The sequence below is a fragment of the Plutella xylostella genome, chromosome 22 (genome assembly GCF_932276165.1).
Source record: "Plutella xylostella chromosome 22, ilPluXylo3.1, whole genome shotgun sequence".
Lineage (NCBI taxonomy): Eukaryota > Metazoa > Arthropoda > Insecta > Lepidoptera > Plutellidae > Plutella > Plutella xylostella.
This window is the reverse complement of record NC_064002.1, coordinates 10,003,641-10,029,650: the sequence shown is the minus strand read 5'-3', so window position 1 is coordinate 10,029,650 and position 26,010 is coordinate 10,003,641. Positions and strand designations below refer to the sequence as shown.

The 26,010-nt window shown below is 40.2% G+C and overlaps 3 protein-coding genes across 6 annotated transcripts in view; 2 read left to right on the top strand and 1 right to left on the bottom strand.

Moving 5' to 3' along the window:
- The window catches only part of LOC105383278 (5'-3' exoribonuclease 1), a 31,868-nt gene extending 23,180 nt beyond the window's left edge, over window positions 1-8,688 (top strand). For all 3 annotated transcript variants that reach the window (XM_048628955.1, XM_048628956.1, XM_048628954.1), the window contains 10 exons: window positions 272-460; window positions 2,107-2,174; window positions 2,485-2,619; window positions 3,009-3,255; window positions 3,743-3,834; window positions 4,456-4,546; window positions 4,916-5,344; window positions 5,954-6,054; window positions 7,060-7,162; window positions 7,465-8,688. In XM_048628955.1, coding sequence (XP_048484912.1) covers window positions 272-460; window positions 2,107-2,174; window positions 2,485-2,619; window positions 3,009-3,255; window positions 3,743-3,834; window positions 4,456-4,546; window positions 4,916-5,344; window positions 5,954-6,054; window positions 7,060-7,162; window positions 7,465-7,554 — 1,545 coding nt within the window. In that variant the 3' untranslated portion in view covers window positions 7,555-8,688. The remainder of the gene's footprint in view (window positions 1-271; window positions 461-2,106; window positions 2,175-2,484; window positions 2,620-3,008; window positions 3,256-3,742; window positions 3,835-4,455; window positions 4,547-4,915; window positions 5,345-5,953; window positions 6,055-7,059; window positions 7,163-7,464) is intronic.
- An 817-nt stretch (window positions 8,689-9,505) lies between these two features.
- LOC105382508 (maltase A1) lies at window positions 9,506-20,322 on the top strand. 2 transcript variants are annotated; one of them, XM_048629269.1, is made up of 12 exons: window positions 9,506-9,665; window positions 10,263-10,442; window positions 10,903-10,957; window positions 11,422-11,530; window positions 12,716-12,841; window positions 13,356-13,476; window positions 14,020-14,345; window positions 14,855-14,962; window positions 16,854-17,102; window positions 17,457-17,554; window positions 17,905-18,045; window positions 20,173-20,322. In XM_048629269.1, exons 1-12 carry the CDS (start codon window positions 9,521-9,523, stop codon window positions 20,258-20,260), a joined length of 1,746 nt encoding a protein of 581 aa, XP_048485226.1. In that variant the 5' UTR covers window positions 9,506-9,520; the 3' UTR covers window positions 20,261-20,322. The 2 variants fall into 2 exon arrangements, with proteins under 2 accessions (XP_048485226.1, XP_048485225.1); XM_048629268.1 differs by lacking the exon at window positions 11,422-11,530 and having other exon boundaries at window positions 10,903-11,066.
- A 604-nt stretch (window positions 20,323-20,926) lies between these two features.
- LOC105382516 (DNA polymerase epsilon subunit 4) lies at window positions 20,927-21,725 on the bottom strand. Its single transcript, XM_011552414.3, has 2 exons — window positions 21,291-21,725; window positions 20,927-21,127 (listed from the first exon to the last, which is right to left on the bottom strand). The coding sequence occupies exons 1-2, from the start codon at window positions 21,594-21,596 to the stop codon at window positions 20,984-20,986; spliced, it is 450 nt and encodes a 149-aa protein (XP_011550716.3). The 5' UTR covers window positions 21,597-21,725; the 3' UTR covers window positions 20,927-20,983.
- Window positions 21,726-26,010: the final 4,285 nt, after the last annotated feature.

The following is a 26,010-nucleotide window of genomic DNA, read 5'->3' as shown; positions in this document are numbered from 1 at the left end:
ACTAGATTCAGTGGCTACTGGCTAGGCGATTAAACTTAGCATTCTCATTCAGCTTTATTAGTAGCTGTACACTTTTATGTACCTTCGCAAACTTACAAGCCGAGAGTGGAATGACTAGTGACCCCTCACTGTACAATAGTCACTATGTCTTTTGCTCAATTTGTAAGTAATCTACCACGGTCCCTTTTCGGGCTAGCCATTACAGTAACCGTTAGTAAAATCTACACTCACTCATCTACATAAACTAATCTAACCCTCCACCTCTTTCCAGCCGGACCTCCACTCGGGCAACATATCTCCGGACCCGAAGGCAGACTTCAAGCTCTACGACCGAGTCGTCAACGTGACGTCAAACATAACGGTGCCGTTAGGAGCCACTGGGACCATTACTGCAGTGTACCGCGCCGCGACTAATACTGTGCGACTAGCCGACAAACTGAATGCTGAGCCTAGCTATCAGGTGAGTTACCTATATTTATTATAGGTATAGGGCACACCAGTAAGGATCTAATCTGAAATGGCGGCCTGTATTGTGTAATGTAATGTAAGACGAGATTTTTACTTCGGAGCTTTGGACCTTATATTGTGTCTTTAATAATGGGGAGGAAGCAAGAAGGTAGGTTACTGTTTAGACTTTAGACCAATTTGAGGATCTATTACCACTTCAAGTTATGTAACGCTACGACCGCGTCGTCAACGTGACGTCACACATCACGGTGCCGCTGGGAGCCACTGGGACCGTCACTGCGGTGTACCGCGCCGCGACTAATACCGTGCGACTAGCCGACAAACTGAACGCTGAGCCTAGCTATCAGGTGACTTATATCCTATAGCTAATGTATCCTATCCGCTCCTTAGGTATAAATCACGCTAGTAAAGAAACGAATTGAAAATTGTGAGACATTATTATTGGTACTGCATTTTAGAGTGTGTATAGATAATTAGATATTGAAAGAGTCAGAAGGCGGATGAATCAAAGGTAGGTTTGGATCTAATGCAACTTCAAGCTGTAAGACCGCGTGGTCAACGTGACGTCACACATCACGGTGCCGCTGGGAGCCACTGGGACTATTACTGCAGTGTACCGCGCCGCGACCAATACTGTGCGACTAGCTGACAAACTGAATGCTGAGCCTAGCTATCAGGTGACTTATATTACAAGCTGTCTATATTAAACCTTCTATACTTCCATACCATAGGTATAGGGCACACCAGTAAGAAAATCTGAAATGGCAACCCATATTGCGTAATGATAGTTTAGAGTGATAGCACGAGATTTTTACTTCGGACCTTTGGATCTGATATTGTGTCTCTCATAATGGGGACGAAGCAAGAAGGTAGGTTACTATTTTGACGGCTTTGTAGATCTATTACTACTTCAAGCTGTTATCACGAGTAGTGACTGTGACGTCACACATCACGGTGCCGCTGGGAGCCACCGGGACTGTGACTGCGGTGTACCGCGCCGCGACTAATACTGTGCGACTAGCCGACAAACTGAATGCTGAGCCCAGCTATCAGGTGAGTTGTAATACCAAGCCATGCGCACTATAATGTATATAAGCCAGTTAAGAAGCGAATCTAAAATGGCGGCCTGTATTGTGTAATGATAGTATAGTGACTTTAGTGAGAGCGATACCAAGACGTGATTTTTACTACGGACCTTTGAACCTGATATTGTGTCTTTCATAATGGGGACGAAGCAAAAAGGTAGGTTACTATTTTGACGGCTTTGTGGATGTATTACGAGTTCAAGTTATTATCACGAGTAGTGACCGTGACGTCAAACATCACAGTGCCATTAGGAGCCACTGGAACTGTGACTGCGGTGTACCGCGCCGCGACTAATACTGTGCGACTAGCCGACAAACTGAATGCTGAGCCTAGCTATCAGATAAGTTATACTGATAAACTTTTAGCTAATATTAGGTACCCATCCACTTACTTCGTACTTCGAAGCGGATTCAAATTGCGGCAATATTTTGGTAAAGTTGCGATATTTAGATAGTTTGGATTTATTGATTTGAATGTTAATAGCTCCTAAAGCTGGAGCAATAATTGATAAAATACTTCGTTTAGTTCATTATTAATTTCGTTAATTTTCAGATAATGTTCGACGAGCCGTTCCCTGGCGGCATGACTGAGGAGCTGTTCGAAGAACCTCGGTTTTACAGGTACCCATTTTTTATTTTATGTTTAAATCCTCGATGTAAAATTAATTAATTACAAATATATGTATTTTAAAGATAAGGGCTTCCGCACACGGACCACCGGCCACAACCACAAAACACCGCCACTGGCATATTTCCTGTAATTTTCATAAATTTTATACCGATTCGCCCCACACTGTTGGCGCCGGTAGCGGCTACACGCTACAAATTGTTTCTCTACAAAAGTTTCTCGTGGCGACGTTTGTGGCTATGGCTATGGCCGGTGGCTCATGTGTGGCGACACTTAGTCACACTTAACCCTTCCTCATTCCAGACTGCAGCCCTACAACCTGCTGAACCTGTCGTTCGGGCGCAACCTGCGCAGCCGGTCCACACAGGAGCCCGCCGACAGCTTCCTGCCCACGACCACCCTGCGCCGCGGCCCGCACTCCGCCTTCGCTAGCTACAGGTAAATACAAAATATGAATGTTACACTCACATAAAGAACATGAAAATAAGTATCAAATAATGTAAAGAATGTAATAAAAAATTTGCTGTCTTGCCTTCGCTATGCATACAGGGACTCGATCACGAGTGCTGTAAACTCAAATAGCTAGCGTAATTCGATAGCAATTTGTATGAAAAGTAACTATGTTGGCGCTGTTCTTTTTACAACGCTAGCGCATTGCCACGTTAACCCGTTAACATAATTTTGGCGTGCCAGTTGCCACCTAACCCTAACTTATATGTCACCAAAATGGTAGTATGTACCATTTTACTTATGCCCAACATTCCCAGAAATATTTTTCGTTGATTTTTCACTATTATTTACTATAACTTATTTTTTATCACTTTCAGTCCCACAAAAGACAGGCAGACGCCGATAGTAGAACCCAGAATCACGGCGGAGAGCCGCGCCGCTCCCCGTATAGCCACCGATACCCGCGCGACTGCCCGTATCGCCGAGAATAATCACGTTACTGCCCGTATCGCCGAGAATAGCCACGTGGCTCCCGCGGCTCGCGTGGCCGAGGACAGTAGCACGGAGCTACTGAAGAGCTTGCTGAAAATCAGCCAGGATGATCCTGATAAGAAAGTTAATAAGGTAACTTAATGTTTTCTTAGTCAAATTTTGACCACGGCGGCCTATCTCATTGAGATCAGCCATCTGGGTAGGAGTGGATTATAGTGTTCAGTGTGTGCACAGTACACGGGAGCACTATTTATTATATCGCTGTCATCTCTTACATACCCTTACATTACCCAAGCTCAGGACCCACTGCTTTACATGCCCATCCGACAGCATAGATCATTTCGTATTTTACACAAATTGATGCGACACGAATTGATTTGTTTCTTCATTTAAAACTCGGAAATTCTGGGTGTTGGGGCAGAATTTCTACCACTACAGAGACAGAATCTGTAACTAAAGTGGTACTATTATACCTTCTTGATTAAGTAAATTCCTACCAACGCTAGCAGTAAGGCAGTTATCCCACTGCCGACGATAAACGAGTAGCAAATCGAGCTAGATTTACAAACGAGTTGACAAGCAGCAGAAAGCGAAATTTCAAATTGTTTTTCCTCTTCAGCCGACGGCACCGGAGCCCCCTAAAAGCTGGCGCTCCCGCAGCGAGGCGCCGCAGCCCGCGCCACCGCCGCCGCCGCAGATACAGACGCAGAGGTTTGTTTAGTATTTGATTTCTTTAATTAGCATTATAAAGCGATGCAACAAAGTTTGTACAATGGTTCCACTAGAGACTGCCCGTTGCTTGTGTCTCCGTTTGTATAGTAAATACGCACACTACAACTCACTGGATTCGCATTACGTGCGTTCCTGCGTTAATATTTTATTACAAATCAAACAATACGGACCGCAATGCGGAGTCATTCCCCTGAATCATTCCCATTCTGCATACTATACCTACCCGTTTTTTAACATTTATACAGACCACATAACATAACCTAAACACCGTATTTCCAGAGATAAGCATTCGCCAACAACCAACATTATACATTTTTTAGGTATTTAGCCCTTTATGTAGGTCCAAATCTACACTTCACCCATCTACACTTTAGATTCAGTAGTGATGACATGGCTTTGATCGAGCCCATGAAGTCAACATCTTTTAAACCTACCGTTTTTGTATAACTAACCTAAACAAACTAATTACTTTTACAAGCATACAACCACACCCATTTTGGAAGATGTTTGATGCGTAAGTATTCACAATTTCACACTACACACAATAAAATTCCCTAAGTTTTCTTTAGAGTTCCTAGCTCATTCGTCTTTTTATTTTAGGCCCCAGAATACTAACTGGAGGACTGAGAATAGCACTGCAGTGAACAACAAGGCACAACCGACCAATGAATGGGTCAATAAAAACTATAAGGTGAGTAACTACACGTTAAATTATAACTTTTATTATCACTTCCCATTGATATGATTTCAAAGACGAACATTAAAAAAAACAAAATTATTGCAGGTTATACGTTACATAAGAAAAGTAGGTCATATCATTTTGCGTTATATCTGCAGACGATTTTAACTGCCTCCCGTAACACCATCACATATTATTTAGTATTGTAATATAAATATTAGTTTATGCAAATTCTCCATTCGAAGCTTTGGGACTGCTACATTTATGGATGATTCATTAGCAAAACCGATTAGAATTAATAACCTGAACATCATTAGCACATATTACCTATAATCTGTCTCAGTCACACTAGCTAACAACCGCATCTGCCGTCTCTTTCAGGGTGCACCCCCCGTGCCTCCGTTCCCCACGTTCGGGCAGCCATTACAGGGCCCCGGCCCGGCACAAGTACCCTTCCCACAGTTCAACAACCCCCACTTCCAACAAAGAAACCACGACAACTACAACCGACCGCCCCACCATCAGAACAATCATTACAATAACCCTCACTTTGGAAACCAAAGCACGCCAAACAACCACTTTAACCCTAACATTCCCAACAATTTTGCCAACCAAAATGTAGCCAATATTCCTTTTGGAAGCCCAAATGGTCAGAACAACTTTGGGAATCAGAATAGTAACTTTGGCGCTCAGAACAATCAGTTTGGAGGGCCGAAGGTGAACAACGGGCCGGTGTTTCCCAAACATCTGCCGGCCGTCAACTCGAGTCTGACGCTGGCGCCGCCCAACTACCAGAAAGGACAGGGAGTGGTAAGTCTATTGAGATAAATAGACGTAGAATAGAACAAATGATATTATACTGTATTCACTCTTATTTGGCACAAAAGGTAAACAATCTTTGTGTGTCTTTTTAATCAAAATACTACTAAACAAATAAACTACAGCCAAAATAAATGGTTTAATTACGAAATCAATCATTTTTCCTTTTAAGTATTTCATTTAATATTATGTTTTATTTTATAACTTAGTTATAAAATTAATTTCAATAAAAAGACACTCCAAGGTTGCTCAAAATCTGTGCCAAGTAAAAAAAAATACATATTAAGGTAGTTGTCATTATTGTAGTCATAATAGCTTTTGTACGCGATCACCTTTAATAATACTTAATCCTTTTTGGTATTGAGGGTGGAATTTTATCAGTAATATTAACGTTATCAGGTGAATGAACCCGTTATACTGAGCCACTTTCGTTATGCGACCAAGTCTGAAAGTGCAAATATTCCATACATTCTTCTGCTTGAGTTGATATTTAACTTTGCTGCCATGCCATCGGGAATGTCACTGATAAAAGTATCACCCTGTATAGTATCATTTTTGGAGACAATAAAACTCAATTACAATAAGTTCTGTATTTTCCAGGTGAATGTAAAGCCAGAGCCGACAGTGAACAGGCAGAACTCTACCTCTTCAGACAAGACGAACAACCCGTTCGTACCACTACAAGTTCAGGCGAGCCAGAGGTAAGGGTTTCCACTGACTAGACAATGGTAGAAATTCTGGGTTCTTAAATCAGGACCGCTACCATTCACTTATATTTATAAGCTTAATTAAAATGATTAACCTATCTCATTCATATAAGGTCATGTTGGAGTAGTAATCAGTATAAACTACCTTGACGTTAGGAGGATTTCATCCATACATAAAAGTTGACGTACAGTATTATTCTCAAGAGCTGCCAAATTCTGTCTGATCTGATGTGTTGGTACTGCTATATTGTCAAGTATATACAGCGCGCACCATGGCGTCTTCGGAGTTGAGAGTTTCGACATCGTCTACAAACTTTCGCCGCATCTCCTTAAATCTCTTCTACGTAGTGTTCAACTTGCGTGAATTGGATAGTACCACTACGTACTTATAACTAAAACTAGTTAACATTATCTACACGTAATCTTGGAAAGGCCAAGTTATCTGGAGTGCGTATTTATCAAACGATTCACGCGAAAACGAAAACTAATGTAAACACTTGAAACATGGTTAATTGATACTGATTAAAATGTTAGGAGGCGGCTGTAATATTCATGCAATTAACTTATGACTGTCCAAGATGTTTCATATTGGGAAGGTCACAAATGCATGGCCCTACCCGGGGATCGAACCCGGGCCTTCTGCATGTTGAAGCACAGCTTCTGCTGCTATACCATAGAGGGAAGTTTTTCGGAGCATATTATAAGCATTAACAATCACCGCGCCACTAAGGAATAAAATAGGTGCCACGGTCTTCACCACAACTGCTATGAATTGAAAGCGTTAGCGTGCGATGTTGTTGTTAACATATAAAAGGAGAGCAATGCCACGATCCCGAATAATTTTGGAATTTAGTTTATCCCTCGAAGGTGAACCGCCTATCAAATAATAACCTATCTAGGTACCATGGTTAAATTGTTTGGGTCCTCAGTAGGTAGAGGAGCTAATATCCCTTCATGAAACTAAACTGAATAGATAATACAAATAACATTATATTCCAGGCGCGGTAACAACCCATCACACGGTTCCTCGCACCACAGGAGGACCAACAACGACGGACCGACCGCGCAGGAGGCCGGACCAACGCGGACCACGGGCCACCAGGTAAACACACACACACACACACACACTGCCCGTTCATTAAATAGTTAAGAACTGAGACTGGAGTTAAATTGCCATAATTTTCTTGATTGAGAGGTGGGTTGGAAATACATAATCGCAATACAAAAATATTGAACACCCATTGCAACCAAATATTGAATACAAATTCACTGTGATGTATTTAGCTTTATGTAAACTTGATATAAATTCGTAAACGTATTTTAAAGTTACTAAACAGTTTGTTGGCATCGGTTTTATTATTATGTTACATTTTTGACTAAACACTCAAAATTTGTCCCCGACAGAAACCGCATCAAGAAACGAACGCATCTTCAAAGCCACAGAGAAAGAGGAAGCCGAGAATAGCAGCCAACCTCCCGTTCCAGACAGAATAGAATAAGTCCTCGTGATAATAACATCAGACTGTATAGCCCTCATTCAAGGTATACTTATAATCTTATAAACAAAACGAAATTGGCAGAAACTAAGGTAAAAACTTTTAAAAATAACGTTTCCACTGTGGAATGTAATAATTAAGGCACATCATAAAATTTAGGTTAATTTTAGTTTTGACAGGTCAATTTCTCTGTTTCTTCATTTAAAGTACAAATAAAAGCCCCGCTAATTTCTAAAGGCTCGTATGAGTTTTTTACGTCAACAAAATATCAGCAAGTGAGCCTGTTAGGACCGTAGCAGTATTGGCTATGAATTATTAGTCATTTGTCCATTCCTTTTTTGCGGGACTTATAAGAAAGTATAAAAAAGTTGACATAACTTAAATTTGACAGATCTAAATACGTGAAAATGTATAAAATAGAGTGCATGAAAGGACCGTATTAAATTGTATTATGGGAGAAGTACATTTACATAGTATTATAAAAAATACATTGAACTACTTGAAAGGGAGAGATATTGCATCAATTGTGTTAAATTGATCGTAAAAACAGAAAAATCTTTTAAAATTTGACAATCATTTAGTATATATACATTTACAGTTAATATTCGATTCTGTCTTTAAAAAAATGAAAACAAATACGTATAAGTATTTAGGGTCTTTTGTAAATTGTGTAAATACAAACTGTAATAAGAAATTACTCTAAAGATTTATAAAAAAACTATTTTCCTTCCATTTGAAACTTAAGTTTGACATGTTCAGTTGTTTGGAAAGTTCCTGTTAAGTCTGTAGATATTTTTAATTTTGAGATTTAATGTAAACGGAAGCTCGAACTATAATGACTTAGGTTATAGCCACAGTCATCATCTCATAATTTAAGTTATCAAATATACTTATAGTAACTCCTCGTTTAAATGAAACAAAACTCCTTAATAGGTACGCTATGTTCTTTTTACATAAAGGTACGCGATTTGTTGTAAATAGCTCATAATAACTTTTAAAGCTACTTTCATAAGTTGAATATTTATGTCTATTCTCTGTAACCGACATAATTCAAAAGTGTACTTTAAATGTGAACTGAATGTTTTTATTAAATCAAGTAAGTAGTACAATAAAGTGACGATATGGAACTGAGTATCATATTTTTTATTATAAACCAAAACCGCACTATCCAAAAGCTAATTTCAATCTAAAGGCCCCCGTAGACTTCAAAGTCGCTAAATTACTTATTACATGTAGAGTACGTGATCTAAATATTCCGCCATTACCCATTTGGTACCTACTGGTGGAATTTATCGCTAAGAACATTATCATTGTTCCCAGGTGGGAAATGTTCAATCACAAACACTTCAGGGCGTATTAAATAATAATAACTTGTGATTAACCACTATGTGTTATTCTGTTATCTTAGCGATCAGTTAAAGAGCTCTTGAGAGCAGTTAAGAACTGGATTCTGTGCCAATGAAATACATTATTATCGTAGATGTACCTATTACGTACCTACTTTGTTTTGTTACATAAAATGCAGCTTTTATTTTTGACTAGTTGTTCCCGCGAGCTTCGCTTCGCCTTTAAAAGTTTTCCCATGGAAATTCCGGGATAAAATGTAGCCTATGTTCTTTCTCAGGGTCTACACCATATGTATACCAAATTTCATTCAAATCCGTTCAGTAGTTTTGGCGTTAAAGAGTAACAGACAGACAGACAGACACAGTTACTTTCGCATTTATAATATTAGTTAGGATTAGGATTTAAAAAAAAACACGAAACGTCATAAAGAATTTATCAAACAAATTACAGAAGATTTCCTACTAACGCAGTAACAAATGAAAACGCACACTTACAAATACCGCACTTGAGACATCATCAACATAAGACGAGTGCGTCTTCGAATCAGCGCCTCATTATCAGTCATTATAAACAGTGTCCCTGCCTCACTGCACCACAGTAGTCCCTGCTCTGTAGCCATGCGAGGATTGGTGGTTCTATTACTGGCGGCGGCCGTCGGCGCGGTGGCCGCTGAGACTGACTGGTGGCAGACTGCGCTGATCTACCAGATTTATCCGAGGTCCTATATGGACAGCGATGGCGACGGCATCGGGGATTTGAATGGTGAGTCGTTTTTTTTTTGTTTTAAATAATGTGGATAATTTATGAGGGAGTAACGACAGATAGTACTTAAATAGTAGAATACGATTTTGCATTTAAAAAACTTGAAATATAACTTTAGATCTCAGAACTATATAGCAATTAATTATACAATAAATACCGCTAAAAGTGATCTCTTCCAGGCAACCTTAGGATGAACGAGAAACTTTGTTGTTGGCGCATATCTACTAAATGCAAACTTGTACAGTACCTAATAAATAATAAATCTCAGTTTAGTTTTATGTACAAGGACTGCATGGTGATTACATTCCTCCTCCTATTAAGTGTAATTTTTGTGATTGTCTATTACTACTAGGCCGCCTGCCACATCATTTTAAATCGTTTAGGTAGGTACACAATTTAACGACCTATTTCAGAGTACAAGGTGCAGCATTTTCATAATTATAAAATAACATAGAAATACAATGGACTTTTGTAATGTGTAAGTAATGTGGTCGACACCTTTATAGGTAACTGATTGTTGCACTTGCCATACATATAGGACCTCATATGTAACCTCTTGTCCAATTTTGATCTTATTTGGAACACACCACCCTCCAGGTATAACTTCGAAGCTGCCTTACATCCAAGGGTTGGGCGCGGACGCAATATGGCTGTCTCCTATCTACAAGTCGCCCATGTACGACTTCGGCTATGATATAGCGGACTATAAGGACATAGCCGACGAGTACGGGACTATGGCGGATTTCGACAATCTGATGACAGAGGCTCAGAGATTGGGTAAGTTTTGTACAAGTTATGACAGCCTTAGGTATACTTACATCGTCATATGCCCGTATTATTCACTGCTGAGTCGTTTCTATTTTTTCATATATTAGGTTTATTGATTATTTATTTATAATATTTCTTAATAATACAGTGCTCTTAAACCTAGTTTGCTACGTGTATTTACCTACCTTCACTTAGTTTAGTTATGTAGGTATCTTGAATCTTAATTTATAACTTCTCGCTTATTGCTTACCGCCATTACCAACCATATACGCAGAAGAACCTTTGGCCTGTGTGGCAAACCAGTTCTCGTGTGGTGACCACGATCAGACCCGCAGTGTGTGATGCCTAACGGCCTTTAAGACCAATGCCCATAGGTAGCTGGATGGAAGTGGCTGAACGAGGAACGCCTAGAGAAAACTACGGGCTTTTAGGGATTATTAGCTGATGATGACGATAATCATGTCCACAGGTGTCCGAGTGATCCTGGACTTTGTGCCGAACCACACGAGCAACGAGAGCGAGTGGTTCGTGCGCTCGGCGGAGCGGAACGCGACCTACAACGACTACTACGTGTGGGCCGACGGCGTCACCGACCCCGACGACCCGACCAATCAGCTGCCGCCCAACAACTGGGTAAGGGTTTTTTTACTACATATTTGCAGCCACATTTTAATATTCAACTTGGGTGGCTTAATACCTAGTCGCCCATAGGTATTTCACGCATTATGGCCGACCTTAGATGCTAAATGCGGAAAATCAGCTCGCCATGATAGATATATAATATTCGCAACGCAACGCAAGCCGATAATCTACGCCCACAAGCGATTTTATCGCGAGCAGCATGTACCTAGCTTTTCTTATACCCTTCTTACATGTATAAGAAAAGCAAGGTGGCGAGACAGTATCCTCTCAATGGCCACTACTTACCGCTCCTTGGCCGAGGATACTACATCGCCATCCTACTCCACACGAGCCACGAGAGCGAGTGGTTCGTGCGCTCGGCGGAGCGGAACGCGACCTACAGCGACTACTACGTGTGGGCCGACGGCGTCACCGACCCCGACGACCCGACCAATCAGCTGCCGCCTAATAACTGGGTATGGGTTCTTATGGGCTCTTTTATTATTCTAATTCACATTATAATATTCAGCTTGGGTGGCTTAATAGAAGAAGAAAGGAAGAAAAACTTTATTTGACTTAGACAGCATGATTATAAACTAGTCACCCCATAGGTATGGATGGCTTAATAGCTAGTCGCCCCAAAGGTATTTCACGCATAATGGTGCACTTTATAGGCGAAATGCGGAAAATCAGCTCGCCATGATAGATGGATGGATATATTATTCAACGCGAGCCGATAATCCAAACCCACAAGCGATCTTATCGCGCTGCATATACCTAGCTTTTCTTATTCCCTTGTTACACAAAGTAGGATGGCGAGACAGTATCCTCTCAATTGCCACTACTTACCGCTCCTTGGCCAAGGATACTATAGATCTTCGCACATTATAACAACTCACCGGCGACTCAACTCTATGTTAGACATTGATATTTAAGCCCTGTGTCATATGTTCAAGGTTTAATTTCAAAAAATGATTATAAAGTAGTGTACAACGAGTGGCCTACGTATCGTACACTAAATGTCTAGAAAAACTAAAGGAGTGTGAGTAGAGTTGCTGCCGCGTTGGCGTGAGGTTGTTATAATGTACGAAGACCTTTAATCGCCATCCTACTCCACACGAGCCACGAGAGCGAGTGGTTCGTGCGCTCGGCGGAGCGGAACGCGACCTACAACGACTACTACGTGTGGGCCGACGGCGTCGCCGACCCCGATGACCCGACCAATCAGCTGCCGCCTAATAACTGGGTATGGATTCTACTAATCGAATCCGCATTGGAATATCAAAAGCGGTCCGATCGCCCGCAGCATATGGTTTTTCGTAATAAGTAAATAAATAGGTATTTCCATAACTACAGATTGCGGCATATTTAGTTGATATTGATAATGTTGCTTGTATCCATGCACTAGCTGATGCGTGAGTTTTGCATCGCCTTAACAGGTTTTCCCATGGGAATTCAGTGATAAAAAGTACTTGGTATATACCTGGTTTATATGTTAGTCCAGATAACTTCATATACTTACACACATAAATATCATTAAAATTGCTCCACCCGTTTTCCCGTAAACGTGTAACAAACATCCATTCTTACTTTTCGCATATTACTTTTTATATTAGTTGAATCTATTTATACACACATGACACTAACCCCCTAACCCGCAGGTGAGCATATTCCGCAAGAGCGCGTGGCAGTACAACCCGACGCGCGGACAATACTACTTGCACCAGTTCGTCATCGGGCAGCCCGACCTCAACTACCGCTCCAGCGACCTGCGAGAGGAAATGAAGGTAGGTGGTAGTGCGAGTAACCCAGGAGGGTTCATCATCAGAAGGTCTATCAGGGAAATTGCCTATGATGGCCAAACGGCGACTGTAGATAGAATACACTTTATTTGTACACCAACAATGTTCTTAAGAGTTCAATTTAAATCTTTTAGTTATTCGCCCTTTCGGGTGTAGGCCCCCTCCAAACCATGCCAAACGTACAATAAACAATACATTGAGTATTTCATTAAAAATTCAAATCTTTCAAACATCACAGTTTTGAGGAGATTTATTTTACTGAAGTACTTATAAGTGCCAGGAATTTCAATATTGTATCTATAAAGGGGAGAAAAATTAAAATCTAATTACAGATGGCGCCTTAAGCGACTGACTTAAGTGCCTGATTCACCAGTTCTAATTGGCCATCAGTCGCCATTTTTTCTCCCCAATAATGTAATTGCTTGGAAACTGAAATTCACACTCGATAGTGCTGCCAAAGTTGGTTTTCTTCCCCATTAAAGCACTGAATTGTTTCCAGAACGTGCTCCGGTTCTGGCTGGACAAGGGCGTGTCGGGGTTCCGCGTGGACGCCGTCAACATGCTGTACGAGGTGGACCCCGCCGACTTCGGCGGGAAGTACCCGGACGAACCAGAGTCAGGTACGAACTTGACTCTTTAAAAAAAGAATTATCAAAATCGGTCCATAAATGGCGGAGATATCGGTGGCCAAACATAAAAAATATATACAGACAAATTGAGAACCTTCTCCTTTTCAGTTTATAATTAAGAGCTTCTTTGCTCGGTGACAAACTATAAAACTCTAGGGTTATCTATCCATATATTATATGCGGGAACGTTAGTATACATATACCTGCACCTGGCTATCTTAATTGGATACTTTGCGCATATTCCTTAGGTCTGTACTTCCTTCCTAATCTTGGACCATGACAACTATGCTGGTCCACTGCATGTTGGCTGGTTCATATATCTAGATATGCAGGTTTCCTCATGATGTTTTCCCTCAGCATTGTCTGGGGCGGGATGTGAACCCGCATATTTGGTACCAGTCCATGGAATCCTTGTCACGTAATTTTCAAACAACAAAAATATAAAATCGGGTAGTATATGGCCCAAAGAAAGAGGCCATGGCCCAATGTTACCGCAATCACCTACAACTGCTAACCCCTCGCTCCACTTGCCAGGTATCGCCGGACTAACAAAAGACGACTACGATTTCCTCAACCACATCTACACCAAAGATCTGGACGAGACGTACGCAGTGGTCTACGATTGGCGGGACGTTCTGGACGAGTACAAACACATTGAGTACAAAATCATGATGACAGAAGCGTACACGGATTTGAACCTCATGATCAAGTATTACGGGAACGGGCAGAGGAATGGGTCGATTCCGTTTAACTTCAGTTTCCTGGGTGAGATCACGAAGAATAGCAATGCTAAAGATATGAAGCACGCTATAGACAGGTGGATGACCTACATGCCGTATGGGATGACTGCTAACTGGGTGGTGAGTATTCATAGTCGGTTTCTGTGATGTCTTGATTCTTGTTAAGATGAGTTTTGACCGAGTCACCACAGTGAGCGTGCCCACAATCATGTATCTGTAGATTATGCAATCCTATTCAACAATTTCAATGTTTTTTTGGTAAATTTATGAATTATTTCTATATAAAGTCTTACTTACATACAAACTTATCCGCGTGAGCTTTGCAATAGTTTAATCAAGGAATGTTTTATAATGTTGAAAGACTTCTTCGAATGGAGCCTATAAGTACATTCAATATACAATTTACTCCTTGTACCTCCTGCAGGTTGACTGGTAGAAAATGCTTTTAGCATTAAGTCCACCTGATTGTACATAATTACTTTTGTATATTGTGCAATGAAGAATAAATAAATAAATATAATTCAATAAACGAACCAATAATAAATATTGTTTGGTTTGTATTGTATTACCTATATTCTGTTTTTGTTGTCACTATGTCTAATAAATATTTATCTCTTTGTTTCCAATAGAACGGCAACCACGACCAGAGCCGTCTGGCGACGCGGCACGGGGACGAGCGAGTGGACGCCCTCAACATGCTCGCGATACTGCTGCCCGGGGTCACGCTCACATACCAGGTACTATACTTATTGAATACCTCATCATTATCATCAGCCAATAATCATCCACTGCTGGACATAGGCCTCTCCCAAGGAGCGCCACAACACTCAGTCCTCGGCCTTCCTCATCCAACTAAGGTCGTCAGTGCAGCGGGCAGGAGGGCGTCCCACGCTGCGTTTGCCTGATCGTGGTCTCCACTCGAGAACTCGTCTACCCTAAAGCCTCGAATTCACTAGGGTACAAGTTCTGAGACTGTTACAGAACATCTACGGTGCGTGTTCTCAGAACATTTTGGTAACATGTCGTGATACAAATGTTGCTTGTCCACACCAGCAGTCTCCGCCGAGATGTCGCCCGAGGAAGTCGTGGCTGTTAGTGCTGCGTGCTAGAAGTCGCGCACGTGTCCACACTCTGCAACAGCGGTCGCTAGACTGATGTCGCAGGAAGTTCTGTCTCGCGAGCCAAAACACGGAACCTGTTCTGCGACACGTAGATGTCGCTGTATAGTCGCGTGCGACGTCGCAGAACAGAGCGCGACGTCGCGGCGACACGTAGACGACATGTGCCTAGACAGGTTCTGCGACAACTAGTGAATACGAGGCTTAACGGTTATCGGTTCTTCGGCAGATATGACCAGCCCACTGCCACTTCAGTTTGCATATTTTGAATGCTTGAATACCTACTTACCACATATTACATTAATATAGTTATAACACATAAATAATATAGGGGAACCCGGGGTAAGACGGGGACGCTAAGGGAAAATTAAAAAATCAACAGGTATTTATAACCACAACGTTATCAATTATTTATGGCTCATTAGGAACTTAATGAAGAACACTTTGGCACAACTTTTGCCAAAAAAGTAATCGTTACAATTGACTTATTTTAAGAAATGTAAAAAATGGGAAAAAAACCATCTTGCCCCATGTACGGGGTAAGATGGGGCACAAAACATACTAAACAAAACTTCTTCTGTGTTTTTATCGTCAACACCAGCACCTGCAGTGTGAGCCCAACGCCTGCACCTTTGACATCCGACCTAGTTTTCCTTAGATTTAAAGTAGGACTGTTGATATACCCAAGTAGAGGTAGACACAGTCATCTTCGTTGTTTTTCTTCTTCGTAGGCAGTATCTGCTTTATCTTTTAAGCCAACTTCCCTGTAGCCCTTTTAGAGCCCTTCTACAATGTCAAATATCGGGTTGGAGAAAAAAAAAACTTTACCAAGCTAGATCCGTACCCTATCTTGCCCCTCCAAAAATACCCCGTCTTGCCCCACGTTATTTTTTTTATATAAATAATTCATTAAAAAATACTTTGAATGTTAACGTAATTTTGCACATATTTAAACAAACTGTACCAAACCTTAAATAAAAACACACAATTACAAAAAATGCCACTGTTTTACTTACTGTGTTGTGACGTTGTTTCTACCGGTCAAAAATAACATGGACACTATGCAAAAACAAACAATTGAGCTTACACAAAAAACGCATGCGCTCACACCTGCTGTCACTGGCGCACTAAAGGTCAATCATTTAAGCCTTTCTATTGGCTCATTACTCAGATTCCTAAGATGTATAGTTTTGCATATAAGTGGGGGGCCCTGTCTTACCCCGCGACCCCATCTTACCCCGGGTTCCCCTACTGACAGAAAGACATACCTTACAGGCAGAAGAAACATAGAGTGGTACGGTCACCTGCATAAGTAGTTATACACTTTTGTACTTTCACATCTAGCCACTACCGGCTAGGTACTAGTCTAAGGTCATCGGTTCAGCTGACTTTTGGAGCTATATATTGTGGATAACGAAACAATTCAGAGCCATAATAACATGTGGTTTACCACACCATTATAATTTTACAACAAATAAAAATACTTACAATTCAAAACTTATTCCCCCAGGGCGAAGAACTCGGCATGACAGACGGCTACATCTCCTGGGAAGAGACCGTCGACCCCCAGGCCTGCAACACCGACGACCCAGTCAACGGGCTGGCCAAGTCCCGGGACCCGTGCCGCACCCCCTTCCACTGGGATGCCTCGGCCAATGCTGGCTTCAGCACTGCCGCTACGACTTGGCTGCCCGTGGCCAGTAACTATGCGACTGTGAATGTGGCTGTCGAGATGAGCGCTACGAAGAGCCATTATCACGTATGTTGTAGTTGTAAATGTTAGTTTGTTATGTTGATAGGGTAATTTTATTTGTCTTAAGCATCACTGAGCCTTTTCTAGTGGCGTATTAATTGAATTTTAACTACTGGAGCACCGAGGGTAGTCAGCAACTCACAACTAATCTGATGATCCTTTCAGTCAGTGAAAAACACTATTCCAGTTTCTACTTTTTGTCCACGGCTTATGTATAGAGTATACTTAATATGGAGAAGCGATATTAGAATCATCATTTTCATTTTGATTGTTTATCTTCTTCGTAATATCATACGTAAACATAAAGTATTTGAGCTAAATGGACATTCTAATTAACAAACTATTGCCTCTATCTCCCAGTTCTACAGAGACGTGGTGAGCGCGAGCAAGACGCCGGCGGTGCGCGAGGGGGACCTGGAGACTCGCGCCATCAGCATCGACGTGCTGGCTATAGCTAGGTAAGTTCGACATTGGATGTAGCTAGGTAAGTTCGACATTGGATATAACTAGGTAAGTTCAACACTGGCAATAGCTAGGTAAGTTAAACAGTGACTATAGCTAGGTAAGATCAACATTGGCAATAGCTAGGTAAGTTCATCGCCTGAATATGTTCGTCACTGATAATAGCTAGGTAGTTAAGTTTATCTCTGGTTATAACTAGGTTAGTTAATCATTTCACCTTTCACACCTAACAATATTCTGAAAGCTTGAGCAGCAGTTACCACATTATAAGTAGTATAGTTGTAAGTGTAACATAATTTAAATTCATTCCTTCAATATATTAATCGTCAATTCATGTAACTTCCAGGCTCCTACCAGGAGAGCAAGCTATAGTTGGACTAGTGAACCTGTCGTCCGAGTCACAGACGGTGGACCTGTCATCCTTCAGGACATTGCCATACTACCTGGACATCGTCACTGTGGGCGTAGCCAGCACACAAACTAAAGGGTATGAGACTTCTTGTACCATTGTAATGCCTAGTTTCACCATAGTATGTTAGATCATTAACACCAATGGTACATTATATGTCATCAATATAAAATTCTTGACAGATGTGTCAAAAGTTAACAACTAATCCTTTGTTATGATCTAACAGAGTATGCTGAAACTTGGACTTAGTTTAGACCTTTTGTAAAAACTGAAGGCATGTTGATTGAAAATTTATGTGATTTATAAGTGTCTGTCTCATATTTAAAGTTGCATGGATTTCTAGTATAATAGGGAATATGCAAGTAGTTCAAATAAAGGTCAAATATTATTTATAATAAACTTTGTTATTTCATAACTACGCCTCCATCAATATTTTTGATTATAATTTATTTTTGAGCAAGTAAATGAAGTTGAAAAGTACAAAAAAACTTCGGTAAATTCTAACTTCAGAGAAACGTCACCCATTTTCTTAGGGCGGATGTGACGTCAAAATTCTTTATATATCAATCTCAGAATAATAACTTCTTTGCGTTTACGGCGGAAGTTAAATAAATGTCAAGTATAAACAAATAAATGTTAATGTCACCGAGTGTTTGTGATGATCGTTGTGATCAGATACGATGGATCGCATAAAAATTCTTCCAATACGAGTAGATCCTAGCCTCCTATAACCTCTCCACTTCTTGTTTGATATGCTTGTTTGTTTGCAAAGTTTAGGACTTTTTATATTTTTTGTTGGTAGTGTATGGGCTGCCACTAGTTGTTCTATTGTAATGAGGCGTAAACAGCCATTCGCTAGTCAACGAGCCACTCAGATATGCTCCATATTGCAACACAATAAAATTAAATTTGTATTGTAAGTATTATGACATGAACATGACACAAGTTGCTCTTTCTACTTTTAGGTTATAATGGCAGTCGTTAGTATATTTCAAAAGTTGTTATTTTTTTCTAAATTAAGTTATGGAAGAATTCTCGTAATCAGAAGAACTGGACACATTAAATTTATTACGCAGTATGAACGAGTAAACTGTGCCCAGCTGCGGAAAAGGACAGCAAAGACTATTGAAAAGTCGAGAGCCGTGTGCCCAAATATTAGGGAATATGCATATATTTTTTTATACTCTTATTATATATGATTACACCGATTAGTAATAGTAGTTTTTATTATAAATAAAAGATAATATGTATGTTATACGTTGTTATTTTTGTAGAATTAAATTATAGCATAATCATGTAGCATGTGAAAGAAAACATCGTGAAGAAACCTCAATATTTAGATTAAGCACATTTAGATATATGAACCCACCAATCCGCAGTGGGCCAGCGTGGTGGGAAATGGTCCAAGCTTAGGAAGGGGGTTTAGACCTTTGAGATATGCACAATGATTCCGTTCAAGAGAGTCCGGTGCAGGTTCTTACACCCCCACAGATAATAGAATAGAATGACCCACTAACCCTAGTCTCTCTTACTGAGAACCAAAGTTACAGTAAGTACTTACATACAATACAAATATTACTTTATATTCATATTGCCATAATAGCGTAATATTGTGTACAAAGGTCCTCTGGTTTGCGCGCTCCCATTTCAAAAGAGCTAGTAGTTGCTATTTACGAGCTCCCATTACAAAACAGCCACTGGTCACACTTTATTACCATTACAAAACAGCCACTGATCACACTTTATACACTTCCTTTTTCGTTAGTTACCATGACAACATTGGTTTGTTGAAAATACAAAAGTACTCTGTGATTACTTGATTAGGTAAAAAATCTATGCCGACTGACGGGACTCATTATTCTGAGCCGTGAAGTTAAAAGATTATGACGTCACACCAGCCCGCCATCCTGATGGGAATTTCAAAGTGTTCGTGATGGTTGTAATTTTTTAACTTTCTTTAAAATACCTTAAATTACTTATTTTGGCGTTGAATTTTTTTTTACTATAATAAAGTGATGTTAAACTATCCAATAAAAGTATAAAAAAAATTTTGGCATATTCCCTATTATCTATAACATATTATAATATACACCTATACATATATACTGTAATCTTGTTCTCCATTGAATCCAATCCATTGAATAGTTGGAGACTTTTTTCTATTTAATTTGGTGCATGTTTAACTCTTATGCTATTTTGTTTCAGAACTCGCGTTACAAAGAAGGCAGTGACCATTTCAGGGCAGACAGCCATTGTGCTCCAGTCGGTGGCCCGTGTGCCGCGTCTGCCCTAAACTATCTTGTTGATTGTAAACAAATGTACTTATGTTATCTAGTAATAAACAGTTTTGATTTTAATACACAATTTTATTTCAAATAGTCTTATTTATAACATTAAAGCTTACTTAGTTAACTTATAAATTAATATCCAACAGCAAATTCATATTCATTCATTCATAGATTCAGACATTTCAGACACAGAAAAAAAAACAGTTTTCAGACATCATCACCACCATCATAATCAACTTCAGTGGTCTACTACCAGGCACAGGCCTCCATCCAGATATGGTGAAAATTTATATTATTGATTACATCTGTCTGTTTTTATATTTACACCAATGCTGACATTTTGTTTTGTGAATTGAGGCATGGACAGTGATGACAAGATACTTAGATCCGTTAAATTCTAAAGCCTTCTACACACATGCCAGCAGCAATGACACTATGATTTTTATGCCGCCGGGTGCACAGCAGCACTGTGTGTAACAACCTTGATGCTGCAGGTGCGCAAAGCAATGGCCAACAGATAAAAGGCCTGGCAACAAGAATATCAAAATAGAACAGTATCTGTACCACCGCAAAAAACTTTACACACTGTTTAACTAGTGTTTAAAATGAAATTTGTCAGATTTTGTAGGTGTTCGACAGTCCTAAACACTTGATCAATACTGTCAAAATTTTTGCCTCTATAATTTGGTCTTCTATATGTGCCTTTAATCTTTTACATTCTAAGTAATCTAAAAATCTACAGCACCTTCTAGAAAGCACAAGCAATCCACCATGTTGATGGTTGTGTCCAGGTCTTTCTTGGCTATGGTTTTCCTCTTCTTTGTCGCTGTGAATGTGTATGTTTCCTTCGCTATAGTTTCTAAGAACATTTCCTGCAACAACACCACATAAATAAAGTTTGGTTTGTATAATAATATTAGGTTGCAGGATAAAAATTTGTAAAAGATAGGTTACTTTTATAGAATAGGTTGAAAAACAAACAATGGTGAGATGATAACCTAATTGTTCAGTTATTCTCGTCTATAAGATACTCACTGTAGCTTTAGCGACTAAAAACACGGCATCAGCCTGTACTAGGTGCACATCAGGATCCATTTTCATTATTTGCTTTATCCTTGAGAGAGGTAACCTTGTTGTTTTAATACTTTCAGTTTTATTACTCTGTTGGGTCTTTTCTACTAATAGCTGATCTTCAGAGCCTAAAACCTCTGAATCTTGTATCGTATTCAAAGTTTCTGATTCAATAGCTTCACTCAGCGGATTCTCGCTATCAAGACATTGTTCTGTATCTTCAATAACATCCGAGATATCTATATCGGTATAGTGCTCCTCTTCGGCCATGTTTTCTAATTTACAATTTTACACGTCTTGAATTAATTGTAATAATACAATAAAATACAAATCGAAACAATAAAAATTAAAATTCACAAGTAAACAAAATTTGCACCCGCGCGGCAAAATTTTGATAGACGTCATAAGTCAGAAAATGACAGTGACAGCCAGAAAATCACACAGAGTAATGTCACAGTCTATGACTCACAGATAAGATCCCAAATACCAAAATACTCTGTGGTACCTACGTACGATAAAGAACTCTTATATTCTGAGCTCCACTAAAACTCGCGCTTTTGAACTCATATGTGAAAACTTTTATGTCTGTTGGATCTGACGATGACTCATTTGCTTCGGCTGATTCTTCTTCTTATCTAAGCGCTGATGATGATGGCCTGTGCCTAAGTGACACTTCAATAAACGACTTCTCCTCACTTCCTAAAAATTTTAACGTTTGCCATATTAATGCTCAAAGCATTCCAAAACATTACAACGAACTGCTTAACACTTTCTCATCGGGCATAGCCCATGCTGTTTTGGTTTCTGAAAGTTGGCTACAACCCACTCTTTCTTCACATGCGTACTGTCTCCCTGGATATGTCCTAGTCCGTAATGATCGCGTGGGTAGATCGGGTGGAGGAGTAGCCATTTACTTAAAAAGCAACATTCCTTTTTCAGTTATAGCCCAGTCCAGTCCGTCCAGTAATGCGCCCGCCGAATATCTATTTCTGGAACTAAATCTGGGGGTCAAGGTTTTACTTGGGGTGTCCTATTGTGCTCCAAGTAATAACTATTTCCCGTCTTTAGAATCCGTCCTTGAAGATATAACCTCCAATTACACACATCACATAGTCATGGGTGATTTTAATACGGATTTGCTTGTCTCTAACTCTCGCACCCGTAAATTGCAATCCATTGTCGATTCAGTCAATCTCAAAATTTTACCGTTATCTGCCACTCATCACTCTTCTACGACTGACACCTTAATCGACCTCATTCTTACTTCTGATGACTCTCTCGTAGCTCGCCACGGACAACACCTCGCTCCTGGTTTCTCTAATCATGACCTCATTTTCTGCTCCTATCGGTTACGCATTCCAAAAACAAAGCCAGTGGTACTCCTTCAACGTAACTTTTCTAAGCTAGATGCTGAGAGGCTTAGATCCGATGCTACACAAATACAGTGGAGTGACATGCAGGACTTGCCAGATGTTGATGACAAAGTTGCGTTCTTATGCAGCAATGTCATAAAACTCTTTGACACTCATGCTCCTGTACGTCCTGTAAAACTCAAGCATCGACCAACGCCTTGGATTACTGACACTATCCGGAAGTTCATGGTCAGGAGGGATAGAGCATTTCGTAGGTACAAAAAATCACGTACTGAGGAAAACTGGTCTGCCTGTAGAGTGGCCAGGAATCGGTGTAACCAGATGTGTAGGAACGCCAAACGCCAATACATCACAGAGCAACTTGAACTATCTTCACCTGCAGGCATTTGGAAATTCCTTAGGTCTCTTGGCGTGGGTAAGCCTCCTAAACAAGACGATAAAATTCCTTTCGATCTTAATTCTCTCAACAAACACTTCACTTCTTCCTCTACTCTCGACTCTTTTACAAAAAATTCTACTCTCAATCAAATTCAAAATATACCCACGCCAGATACAGAGATAGACTCCTTTAATTTCGCACCAGCATCAGCGGAGGAGATTAGGAAAACTATCCTGTCCATCAAATCGAAGGCGGTAGGCCATGATAATATAGGTCGCATTATGGTGAACAATCTTCTCGACATCCTTCTCCCTGCCATCACCCATATCATCAACCATTCCCTTACCTCTGGACATTTTCCTGATCTCTGGCGTAAAGCCTATGTCATTCCACTTCCTAAAATATCAAATCCCTCATCTCTCAACCATTACCGTCCCATCTCAATTTTACCCTTCCTGTCCAAGGTCCTCGAGTCGATTGTTCACCGCCAGCTTACCGCGTTTTTATCAAATGGTGGTCTCCTCAATCCATACCAGTCGGGTTTTCGGGCTGGGCACAGTACCACGACTGCCTTGCTGAAAGTCACTGAGGACATAAGGTGTGGTATGGAGAACAGAATGATTACTGTGCTTGTCCTCATTGATTTTAGCAATGCGTTTAACGCTGTGGACCATGACCTACTATTAGCCGTTTTGGAAAAATCCAAGATCTCCCCCCCTGCTGTCAGCTGGTTTTCTTCCTATCTTCGGGGTCGTCAGCAGGCGATCCGAAGCTGCTCGGTATTATCTGACTGGTCCGATTTGTCTGCTGGCGTTCCTCAGGGCGGTATCCTGTCACCTTTACTTTTCTCTATGTTTATTCATTTAGTCTCATTTAATCTTCTCAGTTCCTACCATCTGTACGCTGATGATCTGCAACTTTACGGTCAGGGTCATCCTGATGACTTGGCTTTGATTATCAATAAACTTAATGAAGACCTAACACGTATCCTTGAGTGGTCAAAAAGCTTTGGTATTTTGGTAAACCCTACGAAATGTCAAGCGATCATCATCGGCAGCTCTCAATTAATGTCTAACCATGACCTAACTTCGGTGCCATTGGTGTTCGATGGTTGCAGTATTCCATTTTCGTCCACGGTCAAAGATCTTGGATTGATTATCGACGATCATTTGAGTTGGGTGCCACAAATTGACAATGTGTCTCGTCGGATCTATGCCTCTATGCATTCTCTTATTCGCCTTAAAAACTTTCTACCTTTCAAGACAAAACTTTCTCTGGCAACCTCTCTTCTCTTGCCCATTCTTGACTATGCTGATGTGTGCTACTTGGATCTGACGGAGGCATTGCTTAATAAACTGGAACGCTTGCAGAACACCTGTATACGTTTTATTTTCGGTCTCCGAAAATATGATCACGTGTCCAGTTATCGTGCTAAGCTAAAGTGGCTTCCTATTCGAGATAGGAGGAATGTACGTATTCTCTGCCTTCTTTTTTCTGTCCTCTTTGAACCTAATTCCCCTTCTTACCTTAAATCTATGTTCAACTTTCTATCAGATACGCATAACAGGCACCTCCGCTCCTCCCATAATCTTTTGTTGTCCTTACCACTACATCATTCAGGTTATATGCTTAATTCCTTCTCCGTTACAGCTGTCCGACTGTGGAATGACCTCCCTGAGTCTATCAGGAAGGCTCCCAGCCGAGCAGTATTTAAATCACTGGTTCGGGCTCATTATCTCAGCAGGATAGGATAGAAGAAAGATCACCTTTTCTTGCACCTCTATTGTTGTGTGTTTATATAATAATATTATTTATGTATTTATGTATTATATATATATATATATATATATATATATATATATATATATATATATATATATATTAGGCATATAGGATTATATATTATCTATTAGTAAACTCCATAAGTATAAATTGTTGCAGGATTTTATTTTTATTTGTTGCACTTATTTGTTTTTTTTTCTCTCTAAAATCGTGTAAAGTTCTTTTTTTTTTTTTTTGCACTCCCATACAATTAGCTCCCGGTACCTCCTGCAGGTTGACTGGTAGAAAATGCTTCTAGCATTAAGTCCACCTCATTGTACATATTTACTTCTGTATATTGTGCAATAAAAGTATAAATAAATAAATAAATAAATAAAACTCCCGAACGACAAGGAACATTGTGTTTGTAGTAGCGTGTTGCTTTTCGAAAATTTCATTTGATTTGAATAACATGCCTTATTTTTCAAATAACATACCACAGAGGGAAAAAAATAATGTGCAGGTTTCCCTCTCGAATACCTACTCTCGATGTTTTATTTCACTGTAAGGAATCCTATTTCCTAAGAATTCATTTGTAGGTAAGTACCAACATGGCAGCAAATTATTATGCTTGGACAGAGCAAACTTACGTGTCGTGATAAGTACCATAACAGGCCACTGCCGGTTAAATAAACACCTATATCGCATGAAAATCTCCACCACTCCTCTGTGCAGAAGTTGCATAGAGGAAGATGAAACAGCTTTCCATGTCTTGTTACATTGCAAAGGCGTGGAGACACTACGGTCAAAAACCCTCGGATCTCCGGGGTCCTTCCGGGAAGTCATAAGCAACCTAGGTCGTCTACTGGCTTTCTGGCGTGAGCTTGGGTGGCTTAATGGCTAGTCACCCCGTAGGTATTTTACGCATAATGGCCCACCTTAGAGGGTAAATACGGAAATCAGCTCGCCATGATAGAAAGATAGTTAGAAGTACATGGCAGCATTCGAACCCTCAGTCTCATGAGTATGAGCCGGGACCATATACCTACGTTACGTCACCACGACTCTATGATAATATTATGATGAATGTAACCAGTTTAGAACTTGTGCACAGATAACCTGGTTCATATTATGGAAACATGCTTTAATCAAGAAGGCTCCTTGTTAATAA